Source organism: Cebus imitator, unplaced genomic scaffold, assembly GCF_001604975.1.
Source record: "Cebus imitator isolate Cc_AM_T3 unplaced genomic scaffold, Cebus_imitator-1.0 Scaffold149, whole genome shotgun sequence".
NCBI classification, from domain to species: Eukaryota; Metazoa; Chordata; class Mammalia; order Primates; family Cebidae; genus Cebus; species Cebus imitator.
Window position 1 is genome coordinate 4,365,755 of NW_016107464.1, and position 21,225 is coordinate 4,386,979.

The following is a 21,225-nucleotide window of genomic DNA, read 5'->3' on the forward strand; positions in this document are numbered from 1 at the left end:
ACAGTCCATTCACAGGCATTTTCTCAGATTATCTCAGGACAGGGATGAACATCCTTTTTATTTTATTTCATTTATTTTTGAGACAGAGTCTTGCTCTGTCACCTAGGCTAGAGTGCAGTGGCGCCATCTCAGCTCACTGCAGCCATAACCTCCCAGACTTAAGTGATCCTCCTATCTCAGCCTCCCAATTAACTGAGACCACAGATGCATGCCACCACACTTGGCTAATTTAAAAAATTTTTTGTAGGGACAAGGTATCCCTATGTTGCCCAAGCTGGGCTTCAGTGATCACCTTGCCTCAACCTCCCAAAGTGCTGGGATTACAGATGTGAGAGCCCAGCCAATATCCTCATTGAAAATAGGCTCAGACAAGGCCGGGCGCGGTGTCTCAAGCCTGTAATCCCAGCACTTTGGGAGGCCGAGGCGGGTGGATCACGAGGTCAAGAGATCGAGACCATCCTGGTTAACACGGTGAAACCCCGTCTCTACTAAAAATACAAAACATTAGCTGGGCATGGTGGCGCGTGCCTGTAATCCCAGCTACTCAGGAGGCTGAGGCAAGAGAATTGCCTGAACCCAGGAGGCGGAGGTTGCGGTGAGCCGAGATTGCGCCATTGCACTCCAGCCTGGGTAACAAGAGCGAAACTCCGTCCCAAAGAAAAAGAAAAAGAAAAAGAAAAAGAAAAAAAAAAAAAAAAAAAAAAGGCTCAGACAGGTGTGGTGGCTCATGCCTGCAATCCCAGCACTTTGGGAGACCAAGATGAGTGGATCACCTGAGGTCAGGAGTTCGAGACCAGCCTAGCCAACATGGCAAAACCCCATTTCTACTAAAAGAATACAAAAATTAGCTGGGCATGGTAGCACACACCTGTAATCCCAGCTACTTGGGAGGCTGAGACAGGAGAATCGCTTGAACCCAGGAGGCAGAGGTTGCAATGAGCTATTGTACCACTGCATTCCAGCCTGGGCGAAAGAGCAAGACTCAGTCTCAAACAAACAAACAAAAGTAAAAAAAGAAAACAGGCTCAGAGAGGTCAAGTGACTTGCCCACAGTCACAGTCTGACCTTGAACCCAGACTAACCCTGGGCAGGGCTCCTTCACTGGCCCACACTGCTCCCCTCGTAGGCCCCTAGGTCAGTATTTGAGCAGGTACCATGGGGATATCTTTTTTTTTCTTTGAGATGGAGTTTCGCTCTTCTTGCCCAGGATAGCGTGTAATAGTGTGATCTCGACTCACTGAAACCTCCGCCTCCCAAATTCAAGTGATTCTCCTGCCTCACCCTCCCAAGTAGCTGGGATTACAGGCATGTGCCACCATGCCCAGCTAATTTTTGTATTTTTAGTAGAGACACGGTTTCCATGTTGGTCAGGCGGGTCTCAAACTCCCGACCTCAAGTGATCCTCCTGTCTTGGCCTCCCAAAGTGCTGGGATTACAGGCGCAAGCCACGGCACCCAGCTGACGTTTTTAAATCAAATGCATGATGATCTGAAACACAGCTTGCTACAATCCCCAAGTCACACTCCGTAATCTTAAATCCACCTGTCAATGTCTTGACCTTCCAACCCCAGAACCATGCAGGGAAATGTCACAGTCCTTCAACAAAAGGGCCCACGTAGCCTTTCTTTTATTCAGCAATGGGAAAGGTTCCCTTTTACCACCAAAGAACCAAGCAGCAGAAAATGCTATGGCCCAATTAAGTCTAAGGAATAGACAATAATGACAATCTAATTTGCTCATCTCTGAATTTAGACTATGAATGCAAGATTACCTTAGATTTCACATTCAAACAAACCTTTGAAATTCAAATATATGGATCTTCTAAGGCAGCCAGGCTTCTTCCTACAAGGGAAGCCTTGATTTCTCTTTCTGGGATTTTTTTTTTAAAAGAAAAATCTGGGAAGACACAAGAATGTATGAACAAAATGTGTGTTATGTTTCAGTACCCTTCACAGACCTAAAGCCCCTTCCCCCAAACTATGAAGGTGGCCGTCAGAAATGTCCAGGCATAAAATGACTCTCTAAATGAATGCATGTATACAACTTAAATTTACTTTCATAGTAAGAAACGTTTGAAAATATATGGAACTAGAAGCCGCCAAATGTCAAGAAATCCAAAACTCTTAAGGGTCTGCTAGTTTGTAGAAAAAAGGTATAATCAGAGAAACCATCAAAAGCAAAGAGTAAGATATTTTCTAGGATAACCATTCCCAAATTGGCCAGGCAGATACAAAAAAGGAGAGATTTCTAATTTGGGGGTGAGGGAGAAAAAACTGAACAGTATAAAACACACAAAAAAGAATGTGCCTGCATGCCTCAACCGCTGACTGCAACCTCTTACTACCAAACTGCTTACTTAGCATCCTCTGAGTTTCACAATTTCTGCTTCCACTAGAGCCTTCACGTCTAATCATCTGCAAGGATTCCTCAAATCAGTTTGCCTGGATGAAGAAAAGTTTCTCTGCCTTTTCAAAACCAGGCCCACTTCTATCCTAGCCTGCAGGTGACAAAGAATCTGGGTCAGAGTTGAACATAAAATTCAAGGCAGCCCGGGCACACTGGCTCACGCCTGAAATCCCAGCACTTTTGGAGGCCGAGGTGGGTGGATCAGGAGGTCAGAAGTTCGAGACCATCCTGGTTAACATGGTGAAACCCCATCGCTACTAAAAAATACAAAAATTAGCTGGGCATGGTAGCACATGACTGTAATCCCAGCTACTTGGGAGACTGAGACAGGAAAATTGCTTGAACCAGGGAATGGGAGGTTGCAGTGAGCCAAGATCGTACCACTGCACTCCAGCCTGGCAACAGAGTGAGATTCTATATAGAAAAAAAAAAAAAAAAAAAAAAAAAAAAAAAAAAAAAAAAAAAAAAAGAAAAAAAAAACAAACAACAAACTTCAAGGCAGGGGGACAAGGGGCAAGTAGGCAAGACCTCAAAGATGCCCAGGTTGGGTGCCTGCACTTTGACAGCCTTCAGGCCCAAGGCCTGGGAGTGTCATCCAGGCTGTGACAGTGTTCTCAGCTGTCCTGTGGGTGACGAGGAAGTGATGACACCAACTCCCACCATCTCATCACTTCACAGTCACACCACAGATGGCTTTCAGATGATCCAGAGCCCCACAGAAGCCCGACAAGCAGGAGCCGGCTGATGGCAACGTTATTCCTAGATCTTTTCAAACCGTTTCTTCTGAGCCTGTAAAGCGAGCTCTGCCGGCCAGAGTGGCCCTCTGATGGAGCAGTGAATATGTAAGGAATTGTTCAGGGATCCTCAAGGGGCTCTTTGACTGAGCCCAGCAAACATCTTCATCAAGGCTAATGTTTCTTTCCCTCTGGGGACCCAAAGGAGGCTGAGCACTTACTGTTTTTCAAAGAGCTTCTCCCTGGGAGGACATCCTCCCAAGGTCAACATCCCGCATTGGCTCAGAGCCCTGGTTTTCCCTTTCTCCTCTTGCAATGCCGTCTTCTGAAAACTTCAGCTACGACACCAGCAACTTTACATGGCTTCTTTCTAATTGCCATCGTTTGCCTGGACATCTTGGGAAGGCTGTAACTCCACAAGGTGTTGACAGGAGAGCAGAGGCTCCGTCTCAAGGGCAGGTGACTAGCTCTGTCCACCCCCAGAACACACACGACCTGCTCCCCTATCTCCTTAGTCCCCCCACATCTTTCCTCTCCGACGGGCTGCTCGGTAGCTCTGTCCTTTCCTGCTCCATGTTTCGGCAGAAACAGGCAGTCTAACTTGTACAAGGCCTCCTCTGCCCAGCTCTCCAAACAGCAGGGCTATTCCCAGCCCAGACTCCGTGACCCAGGCACACGTTCCGTCTGCTCTGACAGAATGTGGACAAATGCTCTGGTGGACTAAGTAACTCACAAACTCCCATAGAGGATGTCTCAGCTATTGACAGAAAAATCCGTCCTCCTGACAAGTGCTCGGTCAATTTCTCTCGATTGCCCAGTGTCATCTGAAAGCTGCCTGGGCAGTCAGTTGCAGTATTTCAAGCTCTTGTTGCCTCTGTCTAAAGCATTTGATGTCCTTCTAAATGGGTTCCCCACCTCCAAGCCCAGCTTAGGGCCCCCACCCCTACCTTCTCTAACCTGTCCCTCAAGCTACAGACATGCAGGTTTCCCTAAAGCATGAAACTGACCCTTTCACTTCCTCCCTCCACCACCTTTCATTACCCACAGAATAAAGACCAAACCGTGGCCTGGCCCTGAGGGTCTTCCCATACCTGGCTTCTCTTCCATCATCTACTAGGGACCATTCAGAGGGCCCCTGTCCCAGGATGTCCTCCTCACATCCAATAATCTCTAAATATCCAAATCTTCCCTATCCATGAAGGCCTAGCTTGCATGCCACCTCCTCCATGAAGCCTTCCTTGATGCCCCTTTGGCAGCACTGTCCTGAGAATGCCTATGGAGAGTACCTGGCCCAAACCAGACACTTTACCAACAAAAGAGAGCTATGGTTTCTAAACGGCCATCAGCTGACACAGAGCTGACCCCTGTCACTGTCCCCTGCATCTGTGTAACACAGACTGACTGCCTGGCTGGAACCACAGCTACAGCTCTGCCCACCACTAGCAGTGTCACCTATGATAAGATACTAACTTGTTTGCCTCAGTTTCTTCATCTGTAAAATGATATTTTTAATAGAACTTGCCTCCTATGGGGTGTTGTGGGGATCAGAGAGCTAATGTATCAAGCTCTTAGAACAGAGTGGTGATCCCAGTTAAAGCTTAACCATAAGTGGACCCATCAAGGTGAGGATAGGTTCACTTTTTGAGGACCACATCATCAGCCCAGAAAGGGCAACCCCACTGACTTTACTGTGGATATAGAAAGCCCAAAGTTCAAAGCTGGACTGATGCCCAAGACACACAGGCCAAAAAAATAGAAAAACATTCATAAAGCTCTTCCTAAATGCTAGACACTGTGCTGAGCCATTTCAACAAATGATTTTATTTAATCCTCACAATGACCCAATGTACTTCCCCTGAACCTCATCTCCCAAATGCCTTACCATCTGTAAAATGGGGCTTCTCACAGCACCACCTCAAAGACCCACAGTAAGGATAAAGTATCGAAAGGTTACCTATAGTGACACAGAGCAAATGGTCAGGAAACACCATCTATTACTATTATACCTACATAGCAGATGGGGCATTCCCTCACTTGTCCCAGGTTACTAAGCTTCCAAGTATCAGGGCTAGGATTTGAGCTCTGGACTCTGACCCTAAAGCCAGTGTTTCATGGCACCACAGTGGGACACACTTAGTTTCTGCAGTGTCTGGAGCAACAGCCCTGGGCTCCTGTGGTGCATGACCTTGCCAGCTAGCCCCTAAAAGGGGGCCAAGAACCAGGACAGGAAATGCCCAGGGCCAACATCACAGTGCTTTCAGCCAGGTAACCTCTGATCCACTTGCTACCTATTCCTCAGGAATCCACTCCTGTCAGCACCTTTGCTCCTCCGCAGAGACTCCTCAAATCCACCTGGGAATCTGACCTTATTCTCCATTCAGTCACCTGCCTACACAGTTAACCTCAGAGCCAACCTCAACTCACCCAGAGAACCTGCTCTGGTCTGTTACTTCCTGCCCACAGGGAGCTCCTGGGCTTGGGCTCCATCAAGACCCCCACAGTACTGACATCAAAGGGTCCTTGCCCTTAAGCAGCTGGGGTCCTGGCTGGGAATCTGGCTCTGTGGGCATTGTTATAGCCTGAAGCTTCTCTCTGCCTTTTAAGATACAATTGCACATCTCAGGGTCCTTATATGAGAGAAGCAAGGTTAGACTGGTTCTACTTGACCTCAGAGAGTCAAACCAAGACAGTAGCAGAATCTACAAAAAGAGTTCAGCCAACAGAGCTCCTGTGAATACCAGGTGCTCAACAAGCTGGAGTAAACATAAAAAAAAAAAAAAAACAAAAAAAAAAAAAAAAAAAGAAAAAATAAAAAAAAAAAAAAAAAAAAAAGATCAATCCCAGCTGTGCAAAGGTGGCTGGACAAAAGGTGACAAATCTCAACAGTAGGAGTTTTCAGTATGGATGCAAAAGGGGTGGATGAGTGATCCCCAGCTCTCTGGGACACCAAAGGTCCAGGATAGCAGCTTTCCACCTTGACTGCAGATCACCATCATCTGGGAGCTTCAAAAATAACTGATGCCCTGTTCCCATCTCTGGACACCATGGTTTAATTAATCTGGGATGAGAGTCTAGGGAACTGAAATTTGCCAAATGCTGTGTAGGTAATTCTACTGTGCTGCCAGGGCTGGTCTTGGGTTCAGTGACATGAGGCGACACATAGTGTGGTCATGTTCAGCAGTGTTCAGAAATCTGCATTTTTCCTGCATTTATTCCCCACAAACACTCCTGGACTTAATCTGTTCCTTTAATAGCAATTTGTTAATGTCATAAGCCTCACAGAAAACACTGCAGGATAGATTTTCCTGACACCAGCAGGAGCCAGAAAAAGAGAAACAGGCCGAGTGGTCTGGAAAAAAATCTTTTGCTGATTGAAGGCACAGGACACCTGGGTTGATGGGGAACAGAAAAGAGTGGCATGCAGAGGAATAACTTGAATTTTCATCATCTGGACTTTTTGCAGGGGTTAAAAAATATGAGTGATCAAAATCATGTGGCCCACACACAGGCCACACCTTCAAATCCTACCCATTCTGAACTCTCCAACCAGCGACACCCACTTCAGCCCAAATGCTTCTCGTCTGCTCAGGGAGTCATTTACCTGCCTGTTTATGTGGGCAATGAATTCCTTCCTCTCCAATACCTACTCCTGGGCTCTGAGCTAGAGCAGCCAGGCTTAATCGTCTCTGATTGTCCCACAGGACTCAACCCAGTGCTGGAATAGGGTCGGATGACTGAACGCTACACCCCCTTCTCTACGAAAGTCACTGTGCAAACTGAAACACTGGCTTGGTTCATGCCACATGGGCAGGGCAGACCAGTGTCAGTGGTTGCCCCAAATACACCTAGACAGCCCAGCCTCTGGTCTCAGAGGAGGACACTGACTCCACCAGAGGCAAGGCAAGGCTGTTTTGGCCACATCCCACCCACCACAGCAGGTCTGGCATCTGCTGTGGTGAGTAAAGATGAAGCCCTAGTTAATACCTAGTTACTTACCTCAGATGTCAGGAGTTGAATGTGTAATAAGAGCATGGGTATCTGCAGAAGAAAGGTGTCATTTTATAAAGACAAGCCTTCATCTTCATTATCATAATTGCTGATGAGGCCTAAACACTGTCAGGGCAAGATGGAATCAAAATATTTAAGTCTAAAAAGGTACCTGGGCCCGGCACGGTGGCTCACGCCTGTAATCCCAGCACTTTGGGAGGCCGAGGCGGGCGGATCACGAGGTCAAGAGATCGAGACCATCCTGGCCAACATGGTGAAACCTTGTCTCTACTAAAAATACAAAAATTTTTTTATTTTGTATTTTATGGTGGCGTGCGCCTGCAGTCCCAGCTACTTGGGAGGCTGAGGTAGGAGAATTGCTTGAACCCAGGAGGCGGAGGTTGCAGTGAGCCGAGATGGCATCACTGCACTCCAGCCTGGCACCTGGCAATGGACAGAGCAAGACTCTGTCTCCCAAAANAAAAAAAAAAAAAAAAAAAAAAAAAGAGTACCTGAAGAAAAAGACAGATCATGAACAAGCAATACAGGGTGTCTAGAAAAACACTAGCCCTTTGGAAAATAAGATGACAATCCTACCTCGTACCACGAAAGCAAACTCTAGAGAGATGGAAATTTCAACGTAAAAAAAAAAAAATCCATCAAAGTATTAGAAGAAAATACAAATACTAGAGCAGGAAAGACTTTTCCTTTTTTTGAGACACTTGCTCTGCTGTCCAGGCTGGAGTGCACTGGTGCAATCTCAGCTCACTGCAACCTCTCTGCCTCCTGGTTTAAGTGATTGTAGTGCCTCAGCCTCTGAAGTAGCTGGGACTATGGGTGTACACCATCACACCCAGCTAATTTTTTTGTATTTTTAGTAGAGACAGGTTTTTGCCATGTTGCCCAGGCTGGCCTTGAACTCCTGAGCTCATGCAATCCTCCCACCTCGGCCTCCCAAAGTGTTGGGATTACAGGCATGAGCCACTGCGCCCAGACAGGAAGGCTTCTCAGCAGCATGCTCAAGAAATCATGAACATGAAGGCTGATTAAATAGAAAACAATTCATTATAACCAACAACTGCCAGATATAGAACCAAAAGGCAAATTATAAACTTTAAAAAGTATTCTGCAACCCAAATAGCAGGCAAGGGACTCCCATCATTAATCTACAAAGAGCTCTTATAAATCAACAGAGACAAGGAACAGATAATAAACAGTTTTGGAAAAGCAACACAAATGGTTAAGGCTCATTTGCACCAAGAAACCAGGAAATTGCAAATGTAACTAACTTGCATTAGAATTCCCAGCATCGTGTGAGAAGGGTAAAACAGGTGTCAACTTCTAAAGTCTTTCTAGAATACAATTTGGAAGTATCAAACTTTTTACTGTCTTATTCAACAATTCTCAGAATCAAGCCCCAAGGAAATAATCACAGACTTATGCAAAGAATTAAGTTACAAAGATGTTCATTACGGTACTATCAAGTTGGTGAAAAAGAGGAAAAGTCTAACATATGAATAGAATACGATGCAGCTATTAAATTAGTTGTTAAATATTTAATATATTAGAGACATCTTTCCGTGTCTTCAAGTTAAAAAAAATAAATATGGTATTAATTTTTGTGGAGTAAAATATATATATATATATATGCACTGAAAAATGGCTAGATAGAAAAGCAGTAAAATGTTAATGGTGGTTTCTTTGAATTACAGACTTAGGGTTGGTTTCTATTTTAGTTTTGCTGACTCATATTTTCTATACCAAACTTTTCTTAATTTTGTTATAAGCGGTAAAAGGTTAGTAAAGAGATAAATGTTGAAATACACCTCAAAATGCAAGCTAGCCCCTTTCTGAGGAACTGGCTCAGAGCACAGCCAACTTGCAAGGACCTCACACAGGGCAGGTAGGCACCGCGCCATTCTACAAATGCCTTGCAGTCCCCAATTACATGTGTGGCTTTGGAATGCACCAGAGGGATTACTGGGCTGTCTGGCTTTCTGGGAGTGCACCTCCAACAAAATGGTAAAGTTTCACTGTTAGGATCTTTCGGATGATTTTCATTTTGAGAATTCAGCCATGGCCTGGAGAAACCTGCCAACTCTCATTCTCCTAGTTCTGTTTGCATCCTCCCCATAGCCCAAGTACCAGCAAACCCATATAAGGGAGCACTTCCTTTCAGAATCGGCCAACAATGAAATGCTCTGCTGAGCAAAACAGCAGCCGCTTCAGCTCTGTCCCTGGAGACTTAATCACTGTACTGTCTTCACTCCCCCCCGCCCCCCGTGGTGCCCAATTCAGCCATGCAACACAGCAGTTGGCCTCTTTTGAATAAGGAGTATCAGGGCAATTTCAGACCAGTGGTAGGCAGGGCCCTGCCCCTTGCCACCTTCCTCTATTCCTGGCCAATACAGCGTGGCATGTCCCAAGCTCTGGCCACCTCTGACTGCACACAGCAGAGTTCCCCTTCCAATCTCAGCCACTGTGGATGGGGTCCCCTCTGTCTCGGATGCACCATCCACACCTTCCTCTGGACCAACCTTCCATGAGGCCTCCTCTTCCTGGTGGTTTTCCCCATTTCCTTCCCCAGACCCAGAGGGCCATCCATGCCCTGGGATCTCAGGCACCTCCTGGCCCCAGAGGGCAGGGTGCATCCCACTCTGGACCCCTAGGCCTCAGTTGCTGAATCCACTATCGCAGCTGCTCATGGCCAAAACTCTACAGCCATCCTGGCTCTTCTCCCTCATCTCTGTCAGGAAATCCTGAGGCTTGACCTTCACTACACACTGGAATCTGACCTCTTCTCATCACCTGCTGCCGGTGCCCTGCTTCTAGTGGTCTGCCCGCAGGTCCCCTCCGCTCTAGAATCTCTAGAGCCACTCTTTTAAAACCCAAGTCAGATGTGTGGTCAGCTCCTCTGCTCAGAACCCTCCACTGCCCCCATCTCATGCAGGGTTAGCAAGGAAACCTCTTCAATGCCTATGAGGCCCGACATCCTCTGCCCCACACCTTCAGCCTGCATCTGCCTCCATGCCTCCTCCTTACCTGCTCCACTCAGTCACGGAGATCTTGGCATTGCTCCCCGAACCACCAGGCATGCTACTGCCTCAGGCTTCCACACTGTGGCCCTTTGTCTGCAACACCCTCCTTGGGGGCCAGGTGGTTCATGCCATCACGACCTTTAACAAGGTCCTCTCTGAGCACCCATATAAAACAACATCACCCCCAAACTCACACTCACCCTCGCCTCTTTATTCCTCTTTACTTTCTTCCACAGTCCCTACCCCTGACATTAACTATATTTGCTTGACTCCTGTCATGAGAGAGCAAACTCAGGGGAGCATAGACTCTTATCTGCTTTGTTCACGGCTATATTCCCAGCACCTAAATAGAACAATTCCCAGCATGTAGCAGGCTCTCAACAATGTCTACTGAATGAATGAATGAATGAATGAGAAGAAAGAATTTGGCATGGGCTCTCACAGCCCTGCTGGGAAATCTGGGTCCAGCCTGTAAGTCAAGGCCTGGCATTGGGCCAGTGGATCCGATTCCCCCACCCACCGTCCTGTCGAGTCACTCTCCCCTCCTCAGCCCTAGGAAGTCCCTTTCTGACCAGTACTATTAAGTGCTACTTGGAAAACACTGGGCCTGAGTCACTCTCTAGGGCTCTAATTCTCTTTCCATCTCCTGGACCCACACATCCAAGATCCTTCCTTTACAGCATAATGGGAAATCCAGAGAGAGTTCCCCTTGAAGAAAATGGAAAGGAACTGAACGATAATTCCGTTCTTCCTGCCTCAGCAGTTAGGAAAGCTCAAACTCTCAGGAAGTTAGTACCTCTGAAAGTGAAACATTAATAGAAATATTACTGGAAAATACCAAACAGGAAGAGAAGGAAAATTCCATTGTGGAAGCAAGGTTCTCTGTCAATGCTCCTTAATGGTCTCAGCAAAGTGTTTCAGAATCAAAACACGGGAAGAAGCGGAAATCAATCAGGCTGTCACTTTTCCTGTAGACTCCAGCTTCGGCCACGTCACCTGCACACCACCCCGGCCCAAAGGGCACTGGCCTCCACACAAGGTCAACACACACAGCAGGTACTGGCCACCAGCTCTGCCTCTGCTATGAGGCAGGGAGGAACGCAGTCCTTCCCGTGAGCTTCTGTTTCTTCATCTGTAAAAGGGAGATACAGCACCCTCATAGAGTGGCAAACAAATTACCACCGTGAAAGTGCCCTTTAAGCTGTGGAATACTTACATAAATGCTGGAATCAGTCACTTCTACCATGCCAATAGAGTGGGTATTTTACAAAGAGTAAGTCTAGCCACAAAAAAGGCAGAGACAATAGAGCAAATTCGGACATAGGATTGTGCAACTTGAGGTAGTATGGCACGGTGGTTACAAACAGATGCTGGATCTGGCTTCACATCTTATCTCTGCCATTTATTGACTTTTTAAATTTTTTTGAGACAAAGTCTCACTCTGCTGCCCAGGCTGGAGTGCAGTAGCCCGATCTCGGCTCACTACAACTTCTGCCTCCTGGGTTCAAATGATTCTTCCACCTCAGCCTCCCAAACAGCTGGGATTACAGGCATGCGCCACCACACCCAGCTAATTTTTGTATTTTTAGTAGAGACAGAGTTTCACCATGTTGGCCAGGCTGGTCTCGAACTCCCAACCTCAGGTGATCCACCCACCCCAGACTCCCAGAGTGCTGGGATTATAGGCATGAGCCACCATACCCGGCCGACCTGACTTTAGACAAGTGACTTAACCTCTCTGTGCTTTGGTTTCCTCATATGTAAAAATGAGAATAGTATTAGCAGTAATAGTACCCATCTCAAAGGACTGTAGTGAGAGGTAACGTTACAGACAAAGCACACAGGACTGTACCTAGCTCAAAGTATGTACAATAAAAGTATTAGCTAATATTACTGTAGTGGAAAGCTCCCTTAATTCAAGTGAATGTGCTTTTTTTACTCAAGTATCTTCTCCTCACCCTGCCTCTCCTGTGGCTTCATGAAATCAAGGCCATGCTCAGAACAGTCTCTGTGCCAAGATGGCTTTTAGCTCACCCACGCCAATTCATTTACAGATAAATTCTGATATGTAGATCTGGTTTTCAACCTTGGTTCCTGTGTCCTCAATCAGAAGATAAGCTTTTCTGGGTCAGGCACTATCCAGGCCCTGGTTCATCCCTGTATCCACACAGCTCCTGATGGTGGCCTGTATATAGCAATCCCTCAGTCAGCACAGTCCAAATGAAAGTTAGGAAGTCAGAGATGACCACTACCTTTGTCCCACGGAAAATGGACCACCTTTTAGGCACAGTGGCTCGCACCTGTAATCCCAGCACTTTGGGATACCAAGGCGGGCAGATCACTTGAGCCCAGGAGTTTGAGATCAGCCTGGGCAACATCGTGAAACCCCATCTCTACTTAAAAAACAAACAAAAAAAATACAGCCAAGTGTGGTGGCTCACGCCTGTAATCCCAGAACTTTGGGAGGCCAAGGTGTGTGGATCACCTGAGGTCGGGAGTTCGAGACCAGCCTGACTAACACGGAGAAATCCCAAACCCCATCTCTACTAAAAATATAAAATTAGCAGGGTGTGGTGGCATGTGCCTATAATCGAAGCTATTCGGGAGGCTGAGGCAGGAGAATCGCTTGAACCCACGAGGCGGAGGTTTCGGTGAGCTGAGATAGCAACATTTCATTCCAGGCTGGGCAACAAGAAGAACACTCCATCTCAAAAAAAAATAAATAAATAAAAATAAAAAAATTAGCCAGGTATGGTGGTATATACCTGTAGTCCCAGCTACTTGAGAGGCTGAGGTGGGAGAATCCCCTGAGACTGGGAAGTTGAGGCTGCAGCAAGCTGGATCGTGCCACTGCACTCCAGCATGGGGGATGGGAGTGAGATCCCGTCTTGAAAACAAACAAAAAAAATGCACCACCACTACCACCACCATCAACCAACCTCAGAAAGCCCAAGGTGTATTGCCATCAGCCAGCCAGCATCCCAGCTCTGTTGCAAAGCCACGTGTCCTAGTTTATTTTCTAGGGACAAACCTGGCCTACTCCTTCCCCACAGGCCACCACTTCTGGGCTCTCCCAGCACATGCTAAATTAATCAGGGGAAGGCTTAACCACAGGCAACATCAACCTTGCTGACTGATTGGAGGAAACCACACCTGTTTCAGATTTGACTTTTAAAGCTAATTTTTATGGGTCAGAAATGCTCCGGGGGCAGAGAGAGGATGGGGTCAAGCCATGGGGGTTAAGCCCTGGGGTAATCAGTCATGTTCTAAGATTGTCAGATTAGAGGGGACAGTCACCTGATCTCCTTCAAGGAAACTTAAGTTCCTTGTTGATGAGGACCAATGTACCGCCAGTCTTTTCCTCCAAACAGAGCACACACAGCCTCCCGAATCATTGAAGGGAAGGAATGTCTGGTGTTAGAATGAGAAGACATGACAGTTACAAGACTCACGTTTTGTGCAGCTGTCCCTTGGGATGTGCCAACTCTGTGCTCAGAATTTCTCTATAAAATAACTCAAGTGCTGCATTAACATCTCATTTCTGGAACTCTGGGGCAGATGGGGGAGAAAAAAAACAGGAAAGCCAGCTCTAGGGCCTCTTCCAGGGACACCAAAGCAAAGGCTGAAAGCAGACAAATGAGGGCAGAGGGATGCAAGAAGAGGAGCCTCAAGTAAAGTGGAGGAAGAGACATGTAACATATATTCCAGCAAATATCCCACCCTTACGACTGTATTTCCATTGAAACCACGGAAAACAGGGGAAGCATATAGGTTTTGAACTTAAGACAGCACAGGTGTGATCCTTGCTCTATCACTTCATAGCAATTGTGACATTAGGCAAGTCATCAACCTCTCTAAACCTCAGTTTCTCTTTTTTTAACTTTTTTATTATTGAGACGGAGTCTCACTTTATCGCCAAGCTGGAGTTCAGTGGCACGTTCTTAGCTCACTGCAACAACCGCCTCCCTGGTTCATACAATTCTCTGCCTCCTCAGCCTTCCGAGTAGCTGGGAGATGATGGCATTGAAGGCCCTAATTAATGCCTTGCAACTGTATCCCTGCCCTTTGTCATGGGACACTGCAGCTCCTCCTCTCTCCTTGAATTTCGGCTGGCCTTGTGATTTGCTTTGATCAACAGAAAGCGGCAGAAGGGTCAGTGTGCCAGTTTCCAACCTTAAGAGACCTTAGGGGTTCTGTTTTTTCTTGGAACACCCTGCTGCCGTCATATGAACATGTGCCAGAGGAGGAGAGACCACGCCAAACAGAGCTGAATTGTTGTATCCCAAATCCATCCTAAGTCCACCAAACACACAGAAAGCCTAGTCAGGATCAGCAGGGCTACATACCTACCCCATCCCCAGTGACTACAAAGGCATGAGTAAGCCCAACTGAGAACAGAAAAAACAACTCAGATATGCAGGCTCAAGACGATAATAAAAGCCTATCGTTGAAAGCGGAGGTGGGAAATTACACCCACAGGCCAGCTGCCTGTTTTTGTACATAAAGTTTTATTGGAATACAGCTGTTCCTACTAATTTCCATATTGTCTATGGCTGCTTTCAAGCTACAGTGGCCTAGCTGAAGACCTATGATGGAGACCGCACGGCCAGCAAGCCTGAAGACATTTACCATATGTGGTCCTTTAAGAACCATTTGCTGACCCCTGGTTTCAAACTGCGGGTGTTTTGGGGTGATTTGTTATGCAGCAATAGCTAATACAGTACCCAAGCCTCTCCCAGTGGGACAGTGAGGATTAAATGACAGATTAAGTAATTACTATGAAGCCTGGAGAATGTATTTCCCTTCTGGGGAATCAACCAGGAAAAACTGGATTTGATATGCAGCATTTCTCTCACACTATTTTCAGGGGATGGGACTTAAAAGGGAAGTGTCCCAAGCCAAACCATAGCTACTAAGTGTGGCCCTGACCTTTTCCATCAGTGACATTTTAAGAACTGGAGAATGTGGCTGTTCATCAAATGGGAATGACTGACAACTCATGTTTGACCCTGGCTTCGATCAAGCCCTACATCAATGACGTTACGTGAAATGGGACAAATGACAATTCACAACTCAACAGCAAGGCACAGGAGGGCTTTCTTCCCTTTGTGGGCTCCAAGTTCCCTCTGCAGTCTCCTGCCACACCTGCCCTGCTGCCCCCAGCCATCCTCTCCAGCCTCCAGGCAGGGGCACAAACTGCTTTATTCCCTCCTCTGCATGAAGGCCCTCTTCCCCACTCCCTTGCCTCAGGAATTCCCATTCGTCCTTCTACACTCAGCTCAAATGCAGCCTTCTCCTAAAGGTCCTCTTTGGCTTCCTAGCGAAGTTCAGGCCCTCCCAGCCCTCTGCACACACTTCTGGCATTCCTCCGGTTGTGATATTGTCTCTCTGGTTGTTATCTGTCTCTCTGACTAGACGTGGAGAAGCTGGTATTCAACTGCAAACTGAAAAGCTTCCTTCTTGGAAAGTTAGCCATAACTTATTTCTCTCTGAATTCCCCCTGCCTAGCAGGCAGTTTAGAAACTTTTTGCTGAATGTTTAAAAAAAAAGAAAGTTAGACATGATATTATTTATTCTATAACTATGGAAAAAGTGTTATTTAACTGACTCTGGATGCTGACAAAATATAAAGTGTTGGTACACATTAGTATGTATTTAAAACCTGGGAAAACTGATGTCATGATGATCTTGACTTAGTTGTGGTGGAAAAGACATTTATTTAATTATAATAAAGAAACAAGACTTCAGCGGAAAATATAACTGGATGAGACCTGTTTGGCTGCACAAAGGAGAACTACCAAAGTAACTGGCCTCTTTTGTCATCATTTTTTTTTTTTTTATAAAGCACAACTTGAAGGAATAATGTGTCTACCTATTCCAGTTTCGTTTTTTCTTCCCAGAAGCTCAAGCCCTCACCTAAACTACAATTGTCCCCTAACTTCCATCCCATTTTCCCCAGATTTTGGTAGCTGTTTATAGCCTGATGCCCCTCCAACGTGGCTCTGAGTACATCCCTTCCCTGGCTCAACAATCTTCAAGGACTCCCCTGTGGGGTCCAACCTCAAGCCCCTACCTCTATCACACACTGTCATCTCTCATTCACCAAACAAAGCCCAGCTCCATGAATATGCTGTTTTCCATGAACAGGCCCTACATTGAGGTTTTATGCACACACACACATGTACGGCCACACATACATGTTCACACACACGTGTATACCCTTTCATATACACGCCCTGACACATAAGCACTCCTGCAGCCTGCAGTCACCCTCTCCCCTGTGCTGAGACTCCACTTCCAGCTCTAAATCTAGCTCAAAGCCACCTCCTCGATGAAGATCTCTTCAAATTCTCCAAGATAAAAACACTGGGAAACAAAGAATGAAATTTCTGTCAATCTCCTCCAGGGGCTTAGGCCAAAGATCATGGACAAGTCTCCCGCATCCTTCATTACCTCCCCTCCTCACTCACACTTACACCAAGACATCTCTGAGCACAAAGTAATGCTGGAAAAAGTGGGCTATGAAACCAGCAAAGTAAGGCTAGTCTCTCTTCCAAATAATTCTAAAAGGGAAAGAAGACAGGGTGTTGTGGCTCATACCTGTAATCCCAGCACTTTGGGAGGCAAAGGTGGGAGGATCGCTTGAGCCCAGGAGCCTGGGCAACCTAACGAGACCACATCTGTACAGACAAAAAAAAATCTGCCAGATGTGACAGTGAGTGCCTGTGGCCCCGGTTACTCAGGAGGCTAAGGGATGGGAGGATTGAGTCTGGGAGGTTGAGGCTGCAGTAAGCCCTAAGTGCACCACTGCATTCCAGCCTAGGTGACAGGGTGAGACCTCAAACAATGGATAAAGACTAAATGAGGTGCCAGAAGTGGGTTTTCCTGGATCCATGAGTGAGGGGCATAATGAAGGCTGGATCTACAGTGTGCCTGGCCTCCCAAAAGATGTTTGGCTGGAAATAATGTGAAAATAACTGCTTCCTGACTGCCTGATGAGGTGGGGATGGAGGGGTACTGGCCCAGGATCAGGGGGTAACCACACACAGAATGGCAGAAACAAGGGGATCCAGAGTCTCTGCATCCCAAAGCTAACCTGACCAGAAGACCCAGAGGGACAGTTAAGAAGCCAATGTTGCCAGAGTGCTTTTCAAGCATGGTCCCAGGACCCTCAGCCATTTTCCCCCGCAACCTGGGAAATGCTGGAATGCAAACACTCAGGTCCCCCACAAGGCATGTTCAGTCAGCTGCTACAGGATAGTCCCCAGGAATCTGTTGTAACCAGCCCTCTAGGTGCACTATTAAAGTTTGAGGATCACTGCACTAGAACGTTCTGCTGACCCTCCCTGGCTGCTTCCTCCCTCCTGGATAGAAAGAACAGCTGGACAACTTCTCAGAAGATCAAAGGTCTTGCAGTCACAACCTAGTAGATGAAAAGCAGCCCAGAGAGATCTACTAAAAAACATATCTGATCAAAACACTATAGCAGCTAAATCTCTTCACAGGCCCCCTCTGTGCGTAGCTTACAAGGTCCTCCCTGATCCAGGCCCTGCCCAACTCTAACCTCTCAATCTAGCCATAAGGGACTTCACCTGCAGTTCCCTGAAGCACAAGGCTCTTCCCCAGCCAACCATGCTGACCACCCCTCCCTGACAATAACGGCCCTGCCTCTAAGGTGCACTCCTCCAAGCCCCCCCTCACCTCTCCCCTGCCCTTCAGCCCTCCTGTAACCCTGTAACACAAGGTCTCATCACAGCACTCATCGCCATCACGCCACTATGGCCCCTGTCATAGCATTCACTGCAGAGGTGCCCTGCTCCAGCACCCAGCAGAGGAGGGCACAGAGCAGACCAGTAAGAAATATCTGGTGATGAAAAGAAGCCAAGTCATAAACATTTTGACAACCTGGCTATAAAACAAGTCATTTCTCAGTGTTTGAAAGAGTCTTAATTGCCACTGGGAAAAAATGTTTACTGAAGTTTTGATCCACTAGCAGTGGGAGAGAAAGGAGATCTGCCCACCTGCAGCATAGCTGCAGGGTAACAACAAGGATGCATAAAGTCCAGTGCAGTTGGCTGTGACCCTTTCGTGCCTTCCATATCCAAGACCTCCAGTTCTCCCCAGGGCCCGCACCAAGCCAAGCCTGGGCCATGTATAAGACTACACGGAGCCTATCTGGTGTTTCCTTCATTCATCCAAAACAAACCTAGAGTCCTAGAGACTCCCAGGGAAATCTGCCCCCCTCTCCCAAGACAGCTCCTGGGTGGCCACCTGGCTCCCAGCTCTTCGTCATCTAGGTGTGGCATCCTGGATGCTTAGGAAACCCAGAGTCCAAGCTTCCGAGGGTGTGCCCCAAACTGCCTCCAGGGAGAGGTGGGATCCTCCATGAAATGCCCAATGCAGATCAAGCAGGGGAGGGGATATTCTGGGGACCTCGGGGAGAGAAGGCCAGGCAGAAAAACTAGAGGAGGGACATTCCCTTCCTCCTCTTTCCTGGCAAACAAAAAAGATCCCTTTCCAAGCACCAGCTGGCAGGTAAAAGTCTGTCTCCCTCCTGTATGGACATCCAGTCCTAAAAGGAACTCAGACTCTTAATCAGTCTCCCCCAGCCCAGGCCTGGGCAAAGGTTTACCTTTGGGGAAAGAAGGTGGGGAGAACAACGGCCACGCACCAGGGCGCTGAGAAGGAAGGAGCTCTCCCACCGGGCCTCAGATTTAATCAAAACACTGCCTTCCACCAGAAGTAGACAGAACAAGTATTATTTTATGGGAGAAGGGAGGGCTTCACAGGAGTGTGAAGGGGGAGGAGGGAGCCTAGTCTGGCTGTAATTAACTCGTCTGCTTCAAAGGGAGGGATCTAGATGGCCTGATAAGTTAGGAAGGGGGCTGTCACAAAGTCCCCCCCGTTTTCCTGGGACCGTAAGGGGTAGAGGTGAGTTCAGGAAGGAAGCAGGTGAGGATAGGAGGGGTAGGGTCTCCTTCCAGCCAGGCCTGATAGGCTGACCCCTCACGCGGCGGGAGGAACTGACGGGTTCGGTGAAGAGCGCTCTCGGAGGCAGCGCATTTCAACCGGAAAAGCACTCGTGGAGGTTCCCGGAGCAGCTCCGGTACCAGGCAGCCCGGATTTGGAATCCTGGAGCTGGCGGTGGGGCGGGGCAGGGCTGGGCAGGGCGGCCTCGAGGGATTGACATACACACGCCGAAGACAGCCGGTCCGGATCTGCCACCGAGAAAGCTGTGTAATATTAGGCGAGTTCCTTTCTTGCTCTGGACCTCAGTTCCCCAACTAGAGCGTGAGCGGAGGGTGGGGACTGGAGTAGGGGAGTCAGGAGTCAAAGCTCTTTTAAGTCCGTGACAGCTCTGACTCTGACTTTACTCCTTGGCAGCCGGAAAGGCTGGCTGGGTCCGTTTTCCTGGGGCAAGGCTAGGCCGGGCGCTCTCGCTAGGGCAGTGGGCTCAGAGAGGGGATGTTCTGGGAGCAGCAGCGAAAGAGGTGGGGTCAGGAGGCCGCCTGTCCCGGGGAAAGCGCGCGTGAGGGGGCGGAATCGGGAAGCAGCACGCCAGCCCCGACCCAGGGTCCTAGACCGAAGCTGAAGTAGGGACTCGATACGAGAGCGGTGGGTGCCTCGGTTTCCCCGGGGCGCACGGTGGCCCTGGAACCTCAGGAAGAGGCCAAGGAGCACCTTACCTTGTCCTTCTTGCCGGCCCCGCTCTCCTCCGCCGCTGAGGCGGCGCACTTGTTGAGCAGTTTCTTGCCTCCGCAAGCCGTCGGGCTCCAGGTACGGCCGCCCGCGCAGGCGCCCCCCAGAGGGTCTCCGGCTCCGCCGCCCGCGGCGCTCTCCACTTTGATGAGGCGGTGCTTGGGGGAGATATAGCGCACCTCGGCCGGCGTGGCGGGCCTCCGCTCGCTGCTGCTGCGGTAGAGGTGTGGGGAGCCGGAGGACGAGGACGAGGACGCGGCAGCCCCCGCGCCCGAGGAGGCGCAGCAACAGCTCGCAGCGCCCGACGCGGACGAGGCCGAGAAGGCGCGCTGGACCCCGCCTGGCTCCCCGCCACCGCCGCAGTAGTCCAAGCGGCACATGGCGCGCAGTTTGCGCAGCGACGAGCCGGGCCCGTTGTAAGGGTCCTCGAAGTCGCGCTCCTTCTGCGCGCGGTAGGCGCGGATGAGGTCGCTGGTGCTGCCGCTGTCGTCGGGCAGCGAGCCCGAAGAGGCCGAGAAGCAGGAGGCGGTGGCCGGACCGCAGGACGCCGAGGCGGCGGCGGAGGCCTGCGGCACGGCCTGGGGGGACTGCGAGGGCCGCTCGCCCCGGCGCCGCTGCTCGCGATAGTCTGGCCGCGGCGGCTGAGGGGGGCTCTTGGTCTTGCTGTTGCCCAAGCTGAAGTACTTGTTCAGCCACTTGGCCATGGCGAGTGGCCGCCTAGGGCGGCGGCGCGGTAGCCCGGCCCGCCGCCGCGGCCATTCGGGGGGCAGCGCTGCCACCCAGGTCCCTCGGCGCCCCGGCCCCGGCGGTGGGTGTCCGGGGCGCCCGCTCCCGACGCCAAGTTCAAGTTCTCGAGGCCGCCGCCTCCTGCCGGCCGCTCTCCGGCTCCGGCAGCTGCAGCACCGCCCTCCGCTCAGCACAGCCGGAGCTAGGGATCTCGCGCCCCTCGTGGGCCCGTCTCATGGGGTCCCGGCCCACCCCCGGGAGAGAGCGGAAGGTCCGAGCGGCCCCCGCCGCGGACGCCGTGGAGCGCTCTCCTGCCCCGTCGGAGCCGCAGCCTCTGCCTTGACCGGAATCCGCCGCTGCCGCGGGAACTTCTTGGCGTCCTTCGCTCCCTTCTTCCTTTCTGCGAGCGCTGGGGCGAGCTCGGCCCCACAGCCGGGGAGAAGGCGGCCGGGAGAGACAGCGAGAGACGGAGGGAGGCAGCCGGCGCCCGCCCGAGCCCGCGCGCCCGTGCCCGTCCCGGCGGCGCCTGTCGCTGCCACTGCCGCCGCCTCCCGAGCCGCCGCGTGTGTGACACTCAGGCCGCCAGAGCCCGCCCAGCGCCGCCGCCCCGCCCTCCCGGAGCCCGCGCGCGCGGC

At 49.6% G+C, this 21,225-nt stretch overlaps 1 protein-coding gene across 1 annotated transcript in view; it reads right to left on the reverse strand.

The window, feature by feature from the left end:
- Positions 1-20,989, reverse strand: part of SHB (SH2 domain containing adaptor protein B) — a 151,781-nt gene extending 130,792 nt beyond the window's left edge. Inside the window, exon 1 of the mRNA XM_017543221.2 lies at positions 19,852-20,989. Within this exon, the coding sequence (XP_017398710.1) occupies positions 19,852-20,568 (717 nt within the window). The 5' untranslated portion in view covers positions 20,569-20,989. The remainder of the gene's footprint in view (positions 1-19,851) is intronic.
- Positions 20,990-21,225: the final 236 nt, after the last annotated feature.